This window comes from Myotis myotis, unplaced genomic scaffold, assembly GCF_014108235.1.
Source record: "Myotis myotis isolate mMyoMyo1 unplaced genomic scaffold, mMyoMyo1.p scaffold_m19_p_10, whole genome shotgun sequence".
NCBI classification, from domain to species: Eukaryota; Metazoa; Chordata; class Mammalia; order Chiroptera; family Vespertilionidae; genus Myotis; species Myotis myotis.
Window position 1 is genome coordinate 65,545,952 of NW_023416314.1, and position 17,951 is coordinate 65,563,902.

The 17,951-nt window shown below is 34.8% G+C and overlaps 2 protein-coding genes across 2 annotated transcripts; both read right to left on the reverse strand.

The window, feature by feature from the left end:
* Positions 1-2,589: 2,589 nt before the first annotated feature.
* Positions 2,590-3,522, reverse strand: LOC118665473 (olfactory receptor 8H1-like). Its single transcript, XM_036326920.1, has one exon. It carries the CDS (start codon positions 3,520-3,522, stop codon positions 2,590-2,592), a length of 933 nt encoding a protein of 310 aa, XP_036182813.1.
* Positions 3,523-9,549: 6,027 nt separating this feature from the next.
* Positions 9,550-10,485, reverse strand: LOC118663982 (olfactory receptor 1052-like). The gene has a single exon (XM_036323889.1). It carries the CDS (start codon positions 10,483-10,485, stop codon positions 9,550-9,552), a length of 936 nt encoding a protein of 311 aa, XP_036179782.1.
* Positions 10,486-17,951: the final 7,466 nt, after the last annotated feature.

Consider the following 17,951-nt stretch of genomic DNA (forward strand, 5'->3'; position numbering starts at 1 on the left):
AGTTAGGGTTTTTCAAAATGCTGACATGCCGAGCTCAAAAGGTTCGCCATCACTGTGTTACACTAAGAATAGACTTATGCGGGACAAGGCCAAAACTCGGAGACAAGCTAGGAGGCTGCAGCAATAATCCTAAAACTAAGAGGATGGTTCCTTGTTAGGGGTGTGGGGTTGGTAGGGGAGATAGTGTTGTAACTAGTCAGAGTCAGACCCTGTATTTAGAATCAATGTCATATGCTGATGGATTGAGTATAAGGTGTATGAGATAAAGAGAAAATTCTAGGAATAGCCTTAAGTCTTTGCCTAAACAAGTAGAAAGGTGGCTTTCTTTTATGTGAGATAAATATATGGATTTTGCTAGCGCCTAACTGAAAAACTATGGTAATTATACATCTAAAGCCCTTTGAATATTGTCTGGCACATGGTACGTGCTCAACAAAATATATTATTACTTTATGTCTATCAATTATTTGGAAATAAACAACGATTCTATCAATTATTTGGAAATAAACAACGATTCACTACTCTTGTTCTGTATCATATATTTTTTAAATAGTCTTCTGGCATGACATCATAAGCAGGATGATTATGTCTTAAATTACTTCAGACTGCATCTTACATAAAATATGATATGCACTAATTTAACAAGGAAATCACAGGGCAAATGCAAATAGTCTAAATATTCCATGTCGCCTGTAGATTACTTTACATGTATGTAATAACATTATATAATATGTAGATAAAATAATCTTAATTTAAATTAATATTTACTCAACTTAAGTGTTATCTACAACTCATGTAATTTGTTGAGAATCTTTTTTTATTAATATACTTTTATTGATTTCAGACAAGAAGGGGGAGAGAGAGAGAGAGGGATAGAAACATCAATAATGAGGGTGAATCATTGATCTGCTGCTTCCTGCACACCCCATCCTGGGGCTATAGCTTGCAACTCAACATGTGCCCTGATCAGGCATTGAACCTTGTCCTCCTGGTTCGTGAGTTGACACTCAACCACTGATCCACACCAGCAGGGCTGTTGACCATTTTTGCCAACATATTTCAAGAAGATACATTTCCTTGTCATAGAAATAGACATAAATGAAAGGTGAAAACATAGTTTATAAAAAATGCCTGGTATCCCCAGTGGGGGATGTGCAGGAGGCAGCTGATCGATGTTTCTCTCTCATCGATGTTTCTAACTCTCTATCTCTCTCCCTTCCTCTCTGTAAAAAATCAATAAAATATATTTAAAAAAAAAATGCCTGGAAAATAAGAAGAGCCCATAAATATAAGAAATGACAAAATACTTATACAAGATGAGAGATGATCCAGAAAAGCTATTATTAAATAATAAATGCCGATGAATTATTTATTTCTAATTGCAAACAGAAACAAATAGTACCATAGTCAATGGAGCTCAGCTGGTGGGAGCATTGCCAGTACATGGAAAGGTTGTTGGGTTCCATTCTCCCTCAGGGCACATGCCTCGGTTGAGGGCTCAATCTTGGTCCAGGCTTGCGCAAGAGTCAACTGAACAATGTTTCTCTCTCACATGGATGCCTCTCTCTCTCTTCCACTCTCTATAAAATTAATAAGTATCATCAAGTGAGGATTATTAACAAAAATAGAAATAGCTGAAAATTTGGAGTAGAGTATAGACCAAATGAATATTAAAGCAAAAATAAGTCATACTTTAAAATGGCATTGATGTATAAGGTAATTTAAAATAAATTAAATAAAGGAAAAGAATGCATAATTAAATTATTGAAAATATTAACTGAATCTTTTGAATTAGTAAAAAAGTAAACTTTTAACTCCAAAAAGGAGGTTGCACTTTTTTTCTTAGTTTTTATTTTATGTGTGTGTGCTTTTGTTTAAAGACTTAAGTTTTTTTAGAACAGTTTTAGGTTCACAGCAAAAGGAAAAGAAAGGTACAGAGATTTCCCGTATACATACACCTCCACCCCCCATCAACATGCATCAAATCACACACCAGAATGGAGCATTGTTTACAACTGAGTAACCCACACTGACACATGCCTATTACAATCCATAGCTTACCTTGGGGTCTATTCTTGGTACTGTTGATTTGATGACTTTTAAACATTTTAAATGTGTTTAGAAAGAATAATCAAATATAATGTTATAAAATAAACACTGAAAATTTCAAAAAAGTATACATTTTGCTTGAGCTATATATCAAGGTTATTTTTGCATTGGGCTACTGTGGGCAATGGGGTAATGTTCCTGTAGACAAAGAATAGACATGAATCTGCTTACCATCAAAATGTGTTTCCCATACTCAATGATTCTTTCCTATGATGCAGTCCACTTTACATGCCTTCATCCACTTGGCCACCTCTTCACACTCCTGGGACTTAGGAGGGGATGAAAAACTGATGTGAATATGAGCTGCAGCAATCGCTTTTGCTCTGAATAATAATACCCTTCGTCACTCAACTACAAGTCTTGTGACTTCTGCCTTCATCCCTCAGACAGCAACAGGCTACCTTCTGGTTGTTGGATTGTTTCCTAAGAGCACTTTTATTATAATTTTGTAATTAAATGCATTAGGGTGACAATGCTTAATTAGATTATAGTCTTCTGCAAGACTCTAATGAGAGCATTTTTCACTTCTTTGTTCCTCAGACTATAAATGAGTGGATTCAGCATGGGGATCACAATAGTATAAAATACAGAAGCCACTTGGTCCTTCCCCAATGAGTAGGACTTATGAGGTTTTAAATAAGTAAAAATCATAGTGCCGTAAAAGATGGTGACTCCTAGGAGATGGGAGGCACATGTAGAGAAGGCTTTTTGCTTTCCTGAAGTGGAAGTAATTTTCAACACAGTGGACAGAATGGCCAGATAAGACACACATATTGTGATAACAGATACCATTAGGGTGGAGCCAGCAAAAATGAATATCATGATTTCAATGTCTTGAGTGCCAGTACAGGACAGGGATAGAATTGGGGAAGTGTCACAGAAAAAGTGATGGATTACATTGGAGTCACAGAAATGCAGTCTGCTCATGCAAAGTGCATTGATAATGGAGTCCACAAAACCTTTCAAATAGCACCCAAAAATGAGGGAGCAGCAGAGTCTTTTGGACATAAGGACTGGGTAGAGTAGAGGATTGCAGATAGCTACATAGCGATCATAGGCCATTGAGGAGAGAAGTAAACATTCAGAGGTCCCCAAGAAGACAAAAAAGAACATCTGGGCGAAGCAGCTTATGTATGAAATGTACTTGGTGGAAGTCAGTAAGTTCTCTAAGGTTTTAGGAGTGATGACATTGGAGTAAATGAGGTCAAGAAATGACAGGTGGCTGAGGAAAAAATACATGGTGGTGTGAAGCTGGAGATCCAGGCGGATTATCATTATCATCCCTGCATTTCCCAGCACACTAGTTAGGTATATCAGGAGAAATAGTATAAACAGGACCAGCTGGATCTCCTCAGAGTCTGTCAGTCCCATAAGGATGAAGTGAGACACATTCGTGCTATTCCTTCCATCCATTGTGTTCAACTGCTTCACACTGTTGAGAAATAAAGGTGATAATTGTCAGGAATTAATTTAAACAGGGTTATTGATAATAGTTTAATATTTCTAAAAACTAATAATGTGTAGTTTACAGAATATGATGGAAAACTTTTAATTTGATTCCCAAATATAGAAATAGGCATAAATTGACCTTTAGGCATGATATAACAAAAAATATATATTGCCTAATTTGAGCGAGTCTTATACTGTTCTAAATACTTCTCTATAGTAATTTATTTACTCCACATGAGAATATTATACCACAGGTGCTACTATTAACCACATGTTTAAATGAGTAAAAGGACACAGACAGTTTAAGTAACTTATCCAAAGTAGAGCTATTAAGTGTTGGCTCTGGGATTTCACCAAGACAGATTGACTCCAGAGAACATGCCCATTACACTACATTCCTGTTAATAATAACAGGAGCAAACCTGAGGGAAAATGCTAGATGTGTCATAAACAATGATGAAAAACAGTTTCAATGCGTCACTGTCATTTTGTTTTAAAAATTATTTAATAGTAACCACAAATAAATTTTAAATTTATGGGATTAAAATTATAGACCACATATTACTTTCCAAAAGATATATTTTCCTAAATTTAATATATTAAAATCATATTTTTTTCAAATACTACATTTTTAAAACATGTACTTTGCTTGTCGACCATAATTTCATTAGCTCTATATTTCTGGTTTCACAAAACCTGGCATTACTTAGGGTAAGGTCTAAGTCCTATGTGTATGTATACTTTTCTAAAAATACTCCCATTTTATCTATCCTCACCAAAACTCTCTAATATTCAGAGTAATACTTACCAAGAGTCAAACACACCACAAAACCCCTCCTCCAATATTATCTGTCTAGAAATTTGTCAACTTCAAGTTTTTTCACAAAGAAAATATGAAAACCATTTGAGTCAAAATTTTCTGTAATGTATTCTTTTATTTGAGATAAGTTCTTTGTAAATTTTTGTCCATTCATGTCGTTTTATTCTGAGATTAAAAAAAAAAAAACACACAGAAATTTTGTTAAGGTCCTGGTGGAATGGAAAATTTGCCAGGAAATTATGTCTAAAAGGAATATCAGGGAGCTGCTGTGAACATAAGTGGAGCAACCTATGTCTTGTCTCTCTTCCAGGGCACCTCTTATATTGAGGGTAGAGGTAACGCAACATTGGGCCATCCCCGGAGATCAGGTTCCAAGCAAGATTGTTTGGCATGTTTCCAAAGAAAAAACACAATGGGACTAAAGATAGCTATACTATGTTCTGAGGAAATAGTTGCCTTTTTCCCTTGATGTCACACAATGAGGCACCTTGTCTGGTCTTCTTTTGTGATCCTCTATATTTTCAACTGAATTTGTGGAGAAACCATTTCTAGAGACATACTTAATTACTCTATGATTAAAACCATCAAAGATGGAATAATTAATTTTTCACAAGGAAACATTTTTATGTTTAAAAGTGTAATACTCTTCCAAAAAAAAGTGTAATACTGTCATTGAAATAAAATATGTTCATTAGAAAAAAATTGGAATACAACAGAAATCAAAGGATAAATTGAGGACATCAATCATGTTACAACATTTTGATAAATTTCTACCATTTTCTTACCTTCATTAATACTTACTTGTGCATTTATAGATTTGCATACTTATCCTTATACTGTATATTTAGCATCCAATCCTCACTTAATGACCAAAATTTCATAACACACTATGACCAATGTTACATTAGTCTTTGATAAATATTTCAAGGCAGCACAAGGAAACATGGTGTAGCTTCCCATTCTGGTTTGACAATCACCTAATTCATCTATGTAGCAATATTTCTGCAATTTGTTTTACTATTTTAGTGTATTCTGTATATAAACGTGTCAAGTGCTTTCTTAAATATGAATGAAAAATTAAAATATGAAAAGAGGTATAATATTTTATTGAGAATTGTTTGTCCCAGATGGAGAAGCAAAGAAATAATCTATAAAGGAATAGAATGAGAATAAGATTAAAGTATTCTTTTGAATCTTGTACTAACTCATGGCAATGAAATCAATTTCCATCTAGATTTAAAAGCAACTCTTAAAAGAAAGTCTGTTTATACTTCATAATTTCACAAGATAATTTGTTGTGGATAAAGAAGTTACATGCATGCATTGAACTTTTGGAAGGGCAATTCTTCTATTCATAAAAACTTAGTACTGCTAAGACAGGCTTAATTGGAAATTTAAAAACCAGAATGAAACTACTTGACAAAGGTAACCTTGGGAGTTAAGGCAAAAGAGAGACAAGGGGTTTTCTTCAATGTCAATGCCACCTCAATAAGCATGATGATTGCAAAATTATTAGGAGCAAGTTTTTTTAAATATTTTCCAAATATTGGAACCCATTACAGTTACTTATGATTGCAAAGCTGTTCTTGTGTCACGTATTGTCATGGCAGAATTCAAAGTCTGATCAGAGATTTTTAATGTGTTCTGATTTAATGATATAAGTTTATTATTTAGCGCATCACATTTTTAACTATACCTTTTATATCTTTTTTTCTCTTTCTCTCCTGGATTATTCTATCGTTTGTTTTCATATTTTCTTTATTCTTTAACTCATAAAGGAATGGCTCTACTTGCTTATTTAGATTGATGCTCAATTATTTATTTATTTTAATTCATTAGTTGTTTTCTAAGTTTTATCACTTTATATCATTTTTAATTTAGTGGTTTTTTTTCTTGAGCTCCAACTGCTTGTTTTATTGACTTTTTGTTACCTATTTAATAATAGAGGAATTTGTTATTTGCATTATTCATCAGAGTACCACTTACTTTTCACTTACATATAGTGATATTAATTATTCCTCTTGTGGTACATTGTATGGATAGGAAAGTTAATTTTTAAAATTTCCATTTAATTAATTATAACTTGATATTCATTTTATGTATTTAATTTTCAAGTTAAAAGTTATTTTTATTTTTCATATATTAATTTTAACTCATGCTGCACTGCAGTCAGAAAAAGGTGACTCCTTTAAGTTAAATTTTGTAAATTTATCTACAGATTAATTTTTATCAACTGGTATAAAGGACTCATATTCTAGGAAAGATTCAAATGTTGAGATGAAAGTCTGGTTTTATCAATTGTAGTATTTATAGATTACAAATTCTAAGCAGGGGAAAACAGAGAAAATACAAAAATTAATAATACATGTTAAAAGGTAAAAGTAATAAAAAAATAATAAAATGCAAATTATTGTAGGGGAAGGGGTTCTAGAATAGAAGCATAAGGAAAAAAATTATGATCAAGGTAATATTCAAGAAAAAGTTGCATTTGGACTAATTCTCAATGAGGGAAAGAGTCATGTAGGTGCAGTACATGAGAGAATGTCCAGACAGGGGGAACATCAGTGCAAAGGCCCTGTGCAGTGGATGGGCCATGAAGTTGGAGGAATAGCAAAGACTATGTCATAAGGGTGTCTTTCTAGTGGGGGAAAGGGTAACAGAGGAAACAACGAGCATCTGTATGTCAATGGTGATAAGTGCTGCAGAGAAACACGAAATCAGAAGGTGCATGAAGACAGTTCTTCCTATTTTTGTTGACACTATTGCAGAGGTCCCTGACTCTCCCCCCCACCCCCACCTTTGCTGACTTCCACCCAACCCTCTTCCCTCCTCCACTGGCCTTCACCACACTGTTGCCTGTGTTCATGGGCTCTGCATATATGTTCTTTGGCTAAGCTCTTCACCTTCTTTTACTCAGTACCCTCCACCCCCACCCCTGACACCTAGCAGTCTACTTCAGGTATCCATGCCTCTGGTCCTATTTTGTTTGTTAATTTATTTTGTTCCACATGTAAATGAGATCATACGGTATTTGTCTTTCTCTGAGTGGCTTATTTCACTTAGCATAATAATCTTCAGGTTTATCCATGCTGCTGCAAAAGGTGAGAGTTCTTTCTTTTTTACAGCGTCATAGTATCCCATTGATCCCATTGTGTCAATGTATCACAGCTTTTTTAATCCGCTCATCTACTGCTAAGCACTTGGGCTGTTTGCATATCTTGGAATGCCTTTCTTAAAAACAATTTTTTTCTGGGAATTTTTCAGTAATAGGGTCACATTGAAAGAAATATAGAGAGTCATGAAAATATCTGGAGGAAGATAGAGATGCAGGCAAAAGGAATAGTTATTAAAGTACTGTCTGCCAAACTTCCTTATGTAAAGTTGTTATACTTTACTTTTTATTAATATACATATTTAGAGAGAGATAGGTAGGTAGGGATATAAATATATCTATCTACCAGTATATCTCTCTATATAAATATATCTATCCCTCTATATGCAGAAGAAAATTGACTGTGTAATATTTTATTTATACCTAATGGCATCTATCAATATGTTGTTTCTACCAATTATTACCATGGTGTTTTGCTAGTAAATATCTATTTCCCTTATTCTTTCAACATATTTTAATTGAAATGGTTTCATAAGAAAGAGTTTTTAATTTTTTAAAAAAAAATTTTTATTAATGTCAGAGAAAGAAAGGGAGAAGGAAACAGATAGAAACATCAATGATGAGAGAGAATCATTGATTAACTGCCTCCTGCATGTCCCTACAGGGTTGATGCTCAATCACTGAGCAACACCTGCTGGGCATTTTTTAAAAATATGCTTTTATTGACTTTTTAGAGAGAGAGGAAGAGAGAGTAATAAAGAGATAGAAACATCAATGAGAGAAAAACATGTCGTTTATTTAGCCCCCAACCCTGGCATGTGCCCTGAACAGGAGTCGAATGAGGGGCCTCTGAGTTCATGGGTTGACACTTAACCACAGAGCCGCATTGGCCAGGCTCATTCTTTCCTTAGTTAGTTAGCTAGTTATACCAATGTGCACTCATTGATAATTATTTTGTTCTTTAGGGTTGTTACCCAATACTACCATCCCTTATTTTGTTGCTCAAATTGTTCTAGCTTTGCTAATGGAACCATCATTGAATAGCTCTTGTGTGCTTTGCTATTTGGACATGTCCTTGTCATTTATGTTTGCTTGTTTTCACTTCTTACATTCTGGTAGCAAAATACACTCCAGGCACTTATATTTCTCTGGACCCAGCTCTAAAAACAACCACTTCTCTGCGGAGTATGCCACTTGGAAACCAGGATCTGGACAACATATTCTATTTATATGTATGTACTTAAAATTTTCCCTTAAGAATACACTTGAAACCCCTATAATTTTATTAACTGTCACCCCAATACATTTACATTAAAATGAATACATCACACATATATTTTCAATGCTTTTATATTTCCAAATCTTGGTAATTACAACTTTTCAAAATTAAGAATCTATGCTATAGCTAAACAGGTTTAGATTTGGGAATCATAATTCTGAGTTTGTGTCTAGAAATATTAACCAGCATTATGGCCAGGTGAAAATGTCTAATCTCTTTGATTCTGTGTCCATGTCTACAAAGTGACAATAGTAATACCTGTTTCATGTGTTTGTGAAGATAAAATCAAATTATATGGATTTAAAACATCTTCCATGTTTTATTGGCAATAAAATAGGTAGTCAATCAATATTTGTTTGTGTTTTTAATATAAATAACTTTATCATAATCTATTATATGTATACATTTACATTTATTAAACTACTTTCTCTGCTATTGGGCAATTACTCTAATCATAATTTTTTGTTTATTTTTAAAATGTAATAGGGAATATATATTGATTTGGTTCCTTTAGATAAATAACCAGAAATAGTATTTGGGGACAAAACTACAACTTTGCTCCACATATCAGTGTGAGGCATTCTAGAGCGGTCTGGCAAATGTTAATTTCTATGAACATTGCCCCTCAGCATCAGTTTTATCATAACCGATTCACACTGACCACGTACATCTTCTTAAACTCTAAGATTCCTTTGGGATCGAAGTTTTAATAAATTCATATACATATCATTTTCCAAAGCACTTGTTTGTACACTATTTTAGAGCACATTTGGTATAAAATTAACAAGGAAAATATTTCATTTCCATAGCCCTTTTCACAGCATCCTTCACCTCCTTGTTTCTTAGGCTATAAATCAATGGGTTTAGCATAGGAATCACGAGGGTATAAAACACAGATACCACCTTTTCTTGTTCTAAGGAATATTGGGAGCTCGGTTGAATGTAACTAAAACTTATGGAGCCGTAGAATAAGGTGACAGCTGTGAGGTGTGAAGCACACGTGGAGAAGGCTCTGTGTCGACCTGCTGCTGAGCGGATCCTCAGGATGGCAGTGAAGATGAAGAAGTAGGAAATCATCACAGTTAAGAAAGTGATCAGGGCAATAATGCCAGAGAAGATTAAAAGCAGCAATTCATTCATGGATGTGTCAGAACACGATAGCTTTAACAGTGGGGGAAGGTCGCAGAAGAAGTGGCTGATGACATTGGGTCCACAAAAAGACAGTTTCATCAAGCCAATTGTGTGTGTCAATGAGTTGATTAAACCTCCTACACATGATCCAATGACCAGGGCAACACAAACCATTTTAGTCATAGCCACCGTATAAAGTAAAGGGTTCGCAATGGCCACATAGCGGTCATACGCCATTGCTGCCAGCAAGAAGCCCTCAGTGGTAAGGAGTGACACGAATAAGAAGTATTGCACAATACATGCAGAAAATGAGATCTTCTGTTCAACAAAGAAGTTGAGCAGCATTTTGGGTGCAAAGACTGACGAGTAGCAGGCATCAACAAATGACAGGCAGCTAAGGAAATGATACATGGGTGTTTGGAGTTTGGGAGTTATGTGGATTAGGAAGAGCATTCCTAGATTCCCCACCAAAGAAACCGTGTAGATGAGCAGAAACAACACGAAGAGGAACACTTTCAGCTCAGCACGATCTGTCAGCCCCAAAAGGATAAACTCAGTGACCAACGTGAAATTAACACCAGCCATGTGTTTGTTTTTCCTGGAACCTGTTAATGATAAGAAGATTGGAGTAAATTGAGAATAATCGTTCTGCACACACCAGACTGATTACAATCTCGAACTAGCTGTGTGACTTGTGTTATTGCTTTTCTGCTCTGTTTTTCAAGCTATTAAATTAAAACATTTTTCACTAGACAGTCTCTAGTCTTTTCAATCACTGTTTGTCTGTTCCATAAGGAAATTCCCTGTTGAAAAATGAAAACATTAGTGTTTTAGCTTCAGGATGCATTCAAAATACTGGTCTTAGCGTGAAGGGAAAAAAAAAGTGAATTTCATTCTAAAATATGTAAAGAAATCCAGTGTATAAAGCATAACAATAGTCAGAGTTGAAATTTTAATCTATGGTACTGTGAAACTCTTTTAAACTTCTCCTTTTGGATTTAACAGTAGCTAAAGTCAAATATATTGGCTGAAAGAATAAACCATACTGTGGCATTTAAAGAAAGATATTCCACTTATGCCTTTGTTTTATTGATGCTCCATATTTTGTTGTAACTGGGATGTGATGAAAGGCAAGGCCCTAACATCCACAGTCTCTGGAGTCATCCTTAGAAAATAGCCAGAGCCACTGGCTTTGGAGGAGACCGCCCACTGGGAATTGGGTCAGGGCCAGAGTGGGGGCGGGTACTCTTAGCTGAGGTATGAAATATACTGAACAACAGTTTAGTATTAGTGTTTGATATCCAATAGAAATATCTTACTCAAGAAACAGTGTCTTTACCTATAAAATAAAACAAGCCTATAAAAACAGACAGATACTGCTTTGCAATATTTTTTATGTTGCAACACATTTCTTAAAACATGCAATGCATTTTCTAGTTAGACAATGTGAATTTGTTGATTATTATTAATTTCATCTGGAAACGTTATATTTTTACATTTACATTTACATAAAAATATTTTACACAGTTCACAATAGCATAAAAATATTTTAAACAGTTTACCTCCAAGGAATAAAGAATGATGGTTTTGGCTTCTTTCTTTCATTTAGGAGACAGAGAAACTATTTTTTTTAGCACAATAGGTAAAATTTAAAAAGAACAGCATTATAAGATTACCGCAATTATATATATATATATATATATATATATATATATATATATATATATATATATGGGCCTAAGCGACTGATCAACTGGTCGCTATGATGCGCACTGACCACCAGGGGGCAGATGCTCAATGCAGGTGGTCAGTGTGCTCCCACAGGGGGAGTGCTGTTCAGCTGACTAGGATGAGCAGAGCCATAATGAGCGGGAGCAGCTCCTCCCGGCTGCCTCCCACTTTACACATTACTATATCTTTCAGGGGATGTTGGATGCATGTTTCAGCCCGATCCCTGCAGGCCATGCTGAGGGACTCCACCAGTGCACGAATCCGTGCACCAGGCCTCTAGTAAGAAATAAAAAGATAACTATGTTAGATCTAGTTACTGACCCGTGAGTAATCCCCATGTAAATATGTAGTTATGGCTGACTAAAATTATTCCTTTAGGAAAGAATATATAAAAATGAATTAAAACATTGATTTCTTTATTGTTCTATTAGAAATTGCATAACAAATATTTATGTTAATATAAAAAATGAAATGTCAGTGTAGGGTAAGAAGTAAGAAAAGTGACCAAATTACAAATTGCTCCCACCCTTGTAATTTGAAGTGTTTATCAGATTAAAATCTGAACACTTTTTTCTTCTTTTCTTTTTTTTTTTTTTTTTTTTTTGGTATTTTTAACTGATTCGCAGGATAGTGTGTATAAGAGATATTCAAATAAGAGTATTTAACTTACCGATGGAAAAACAAATGTCCACACCTTAGCTCATGTAGGAACCTCATGATCACTCATTCCCATGATCTATTTCTCTGTATTACTCCCCAAACAAAAATAAAACAAAAAGTTCAATTTATGTGACATTTACAGTCATTCATAAATTAGGTAAACGATAGAAGTTATAGGTAGCAGGATTCAAATTCCAACTTCTCCTTTATTATATGAGAACCAAAGACAAAGTCTTCAGGGTGTGAAAGCAAAACTGATAGGATCAAAACACCGTTGTCTCAGAAAATAGGTTTGGATGAAACGCTCAGTTTTATATTTACCTTAGTTCAAGTGGGAATAGGGTCCCTAGAGTTAATCTTCTAATTAAAAGGATGTATTGAATATATTATTTAAAGTTCCTCTGTGTTTCTTGAGGGATTTAGGAGACGCTCAAGAATTTAATTACTCCCTTCAGGCATTTAATTTTTTGAATGTGACCATTAATAGAAGAATATGTGGGACAAGGATAGGGAAAAAAACAACAACAGAATGTGTGGCCCAGCTGGTATGGCTCAGTGGTTGAGCATTGACCAATAAACTAAGAGGTCACAGTTCAATTCCTGATCAAGGCACATGGGTTGAGGGCTCCATTCCAGGAGCATGCAGGAGGCAGCAGATCAATGATTCTCTATCATCATTTATGTTTGTATCTCTCTCCCTCTCTGAAATCAATAAAAATATATTTTTAAAAAAAACAGAATATATGATCTCTGAAAAAAAAATAAAAGCAATAGAATTGATAGTGATGCCTGCTTAGTGCTTTCGCAAGGGAAGCTTTTCTGGGCCAAATTTTCAGAAACACACAAATAAATACATACACATGCAAAATCAAAATCCACACATAACCAGGATTTTAGGTAGTAGAACAAGACCTGATAAAAAGCAATTCCATTCCCTTGAATTTTGAGAATGGAATCAAAGAAAATAAAAACTACTGCTTCTTCCCAGTCCACCTTTAAATGAACCCGAGTGCCCATCTCTTGAATATTTATTCAGTCTAGCACATGTTCATTGATAGAAAATTTGGGATTTTTTTTTTTTTGCCTTTACCTAAAAATGAATTATGAGGGATTCTAGTAATAATATTTCTCACTTTCTCTTATGTATGAATCTAAATAAGAAATTTAATTTATTCTTTATTCTAAAAACACTTAAATTTTTCCTTCTTAAATGCAAATTTCCTAAATGCCTAAATTAAAATCTAATGGGGCAGTTGATAGGAGTAGGGATTAAGTGATATTTAAATCATAAATTAGGCCAAAGGATGATCTATTATTTTAGAAGGTCTTGAACATTTCAAGTATCTGATATATTCTGTTTCTTTTAAGACATATAATTTATTTTCAGTCTATATATAAAGAACTATATAAGAATTATATGTAAAAAATATAAAGAGATTAAATTTCTCAGATAAATATTTTTTTCTCCTAAGAAATTATAAATTAAGTAAACAAAATTAAATGAATAAAGAAACATCAAGAATGTCTGTAAAAACTCAATTGAAAGAAAAAACAACAAATAATACATTCAGAAAGTACCTATCAAGTCTTCTATCTTCTACAGGACATTTAATCCTTTGAAGTTACATGAAATAGCATGTTTAAAAGCACAAATTTACAAAAATGGCTTCATGCCATTCATTAAATACTCAAATATGAACTCAAACTAAGACCTAATAGCTTTATGAGCAATAAACCTGATATTAAGCAAAAATATTGATACTTAGAATTCTTATAGTGCTGCAATTACATTTTACATGTAGAAAAATTTATTAGCATTATTTAAAATGAATTGGCATATACTAATGAGAGCTTGTCAAGAACAAGGTCTTTATGTGAAAAATATTCAGAATTTATATTAATTAATACACTACATTAAAGTGTTATGTTTTAGCAAATAATGAACTCGTTTCAAATAAAAGTTGAGGGACACTTTTGGTACTACTAGAGGCCCGATGCACAAAGATTCGTGCAAGAGTAGCCCTTCATTCCCCTGGCTGCCAGCACTGCCTTCGCTCGGGCCCAGAGCTACCTTTCTGCCTTCTCTCTGGCCTGGAGCTGCCTTCCACCTCTCGCCTTGTCATGTCAATTTGCATATTCTCTCCTTATTGGCTGTGGGCGCTGCCATCTTTATCGCAAAGTGACAGTTAATTTGCATATTACTCTTTTATTAGATAGGATAAGCTGTGGTCATTTTAAGTGTATAAAGACTTCAAAAACATACTCGAGGGCAATTACTACCACCATCAAAATATAGAACATTTCCATAACCCCAAAGTCTTTTGTTCTATTTATAAGAAACCCCTACTTCTAACCTCCAACCCTGAGGAAATCCTGACCAGCTCTATATGTCTCTTTCTATGAGATATGCTTTAGTAGAGTTTCATAAAATTGGGATAATACAGTATATGCTTTTTCTGTCTGGATTTTTTCAATCAGAATAATGTTTTGAGATATATCTACATTGTTATATAAAGCATTAGTTTGTTTTTTATTGCTAAGTAACATTTCTTTGTGTGGTTATAGCACACTGTATATTCTTTCACTTACTAATGAACTTCTGTCCCTGGAAAGACACCATTAAAATCTAATAGAACAAGCCACAGAATATGGAAAGACAGTCATAGTATGTGTATATGACAAGGCACTCCTATCCAGAATACATTAAAAATTACTGATAATCAATAAGAAAAAGACAAATAAGAAAAATAAATATGAAAAAATTAGAAAAGGGACTTTGTAATGAAAAATATTCAAAATAGCCAATAAGAGTATGTAAAAATATTCAATATCTTTACTCAGACATTTCTAAGAGGTGTGTGTAAATGGTGCAGGCACTTTGGAGAACTGTTCGGCAGTAACCTGAATATAAGCCTGATTTATCTGCCAGGACTTCCACTTAGGGATGAGTATGTGTGTCCACAAACACACAGAAACAAAAATGCTCCTTTATTTGTTTTCTCAACTGAATGTGCTGGCTAGAACCTTATGTATAATTTCAAATAGAAGTGGCTATTATGAATATCTTCATCTTGCTCCCAAAATCATTAGTGAGTGTGGTAATGCTGGATATCTTATCATTAACTATAACGTTGGCTGTAGGTATTTATACTCTACAAATATTTTGTAGAGTTTTATCATTATTAGGTATTAAAATTTATAAATATTTTTAGCATCTCGTGGTAGCATATTATTTTTTCCTTTGTGAGGTCAGTTAAAACTACCTCCTTTTCTTAGAGAAGTCCCTAGTTATATTTACAACTAGAGGCCCGATGCACGAAATTAGTGCAAGAATAGGTCTTCCTTCCCCCAGCTGCCAGCACCGGCTTCCCTCTAGTACCCAAAGCTGGGCTTCCCTCCAGTCGCTGGCAGGCACCCAGGACCCAGGCTTCCCTCGCAGCCTTGGATTCATCTGGAAGGTCATCTGGAAGGATGTCTGGTCTAATTAGCATATTATACTTTTATTATTATAGATTACAGGCCCGGTGCACGAAATTTGTGCATGGACGGCGGCGGGGGGAGGGGTTTCCATCAGCCCAGCCTGCACCCTCTCTAATCTGGGATTTCTCGGGGGATCCCTCTCACAATCCAGGACTGCTGGCTCCTAACTGCTTGCCTGCTTGCTTGTCTAATCACCCCTAACTGCCTCTGCCTACTGACCTGATTGCTCCTAACCACCTCTGCCTGCCGACCTGATCACCCCCTAACTGATCCCCTGCTGGTCTGATCACTGCCTAATTGCACTCCTGAAGCCTGATTGCCTTCTAATCACTCCCCTGCCGGTCTGATAGCCCCAACTGCCCTCCCCTGCTGGCTTGATGGCTCTCTACCTACCCTCCCCTGCCAGCCTGATCACCCCTAACAGCTTGCTCCCCTACTGGCCTGATTGCCCCCAACTGCTTGCTCCCCTGCCAGCTGATCATCCCTAACTGCCTATGCGTCAGCCTCCGCCACCATGGCTTTGTCCAGAAGGAAGTCCGACATCTGGAATATGTCTGGTATCCGGTCCAATTTGCATATTACCCTTTTATTAGTATAGATTATTTTCCCTAGAATTTTGGTTTCTCTGCTATAAGATGCACTAGCCTGTAATTATCTCTCTTTGTATTGTCCTTCTTAGGTTTTGAGATCAGTGTTTCAGTGGTTCCATAAAATTAATTTTAATTTTTATTTCTTTCCTTTCTGAAAGAATCTTAAAATTATATCCTTTATTGCCTGTATATTAGGAATACATCATGAGAGACACATAGATACCTGAAGTTTTCTTTCAGGATATGCTTTTTTTTTCTTACAAAGTTTTAATGTTGACGGTATTGCAGATGATTCACTCCCTGCCCACCCTTTGCCCAGCTCCACCCATCCTGCCTTCCCCTCCCATGGCCTTCACCACATCATTGTCCCTGTCCGTGGGTGATGCATACATGTTCTTTAGCTAATCCCTTCACCCTCTCTATCCAGTCCCCCTACACCCCTCCCCTCAAGTGCTGGCAGTCAGTTCCATGTATACATGCTTCTGGTTCTGTTTATTTTGTTAATTAGATTCCACATATTAGTGAGATCATATGGTATTTATCTTTCTCTGACTGGCTTATTTCATTTAACATAATAATCTTTAGGTCCATTCATATTGTTGCAAAAGTAAGAGTTCCTTAGTTTTTACAGCCACGTATTATTCCATGTGTACATGTACCACAGCTTTTTTATCCTCTCATCTACTGATGGGCACGTGGGCTGTTTCCAGATCTTAGCTATTGTCAATAGAACTGCTATGAAAATAGGAGTGTATATGTTCTTTCTGACTGGTGTTTCGGGATTCTTAAGATATATTCCTACAAGTGGGATCACTGGGTCAGAAGGCAGTTTCATTTTTTATTTTGGGGGAAACTCCATACTGTTCTGGATAGCGGCTACACCAGTTTGCATTCCCACCACCAGTGCCCTAAGGTTGCAGGATATTTTTTGTAATTATAAATTCAGTATCGTAAACATGTCTAGAAATATTTAGATAATCTAATTGGTTTGGACTTGTTTTGATAAGTCTTGTTTCCCAAGGAACTTTTTTATTTCATTTAAGATCTCACCTTAGGAATTTTTTAATAGTTATAAAACCTCTAATGGTATTTTCATTTCTGTTTATGGTATTGGTAATTTGTTTTTACTCTCATTTTTTTCTTATTAGTTTTGCTACTGTTTTATCTCTTGGTATTATTTTAGAATAATTGCTTTATTATTCTTTTATTAAATAATTTTTTAATTTATATATTCTATTTTTATTTATAGTCTTTCTTCTTACTTTTTCAACTTGATTTATTTCAAACATATTTTAAAATTTACACTTTTATTTTTAAAACATAAGTTTTTCATGAATGCATTGCTTTACATATGAAGAGTGATTATGTGCCCTTTTCTTATTAAAATTTTACTGTGATCAGAGAATATACTTTGTAGGATTTCAATTATTAAAGTTTGTTTTATGACTTAACATATAATCAATTTTTAAATGTTCCGTGTGTATTTTAGAGAATGAGTGGCATACCATTCCATGTATTTCTACTCCCTCAATTAAATTGATTATGCTGTTATTTTTATTGGATTGATCTGTCAATTACTCAGAGAGCTAT

Excerpts from the sequence above, each read along its gene's own strand:
- LOC118663982 (XM_036323889.1), bottom strand. The coding sequence starts at position 10,485 with ATGGCTGGTGTTAATTTCACGTTGGTCACTGAGTTTATCCTTTTGGGG.
- LOC118665473 (XM_036326920.1), bottom strand. The coding sequence starts at position 3,522 with ATGGATGGAAGGAATAGCACGAATGTGTCTCACTTCATCCTTATGGGA.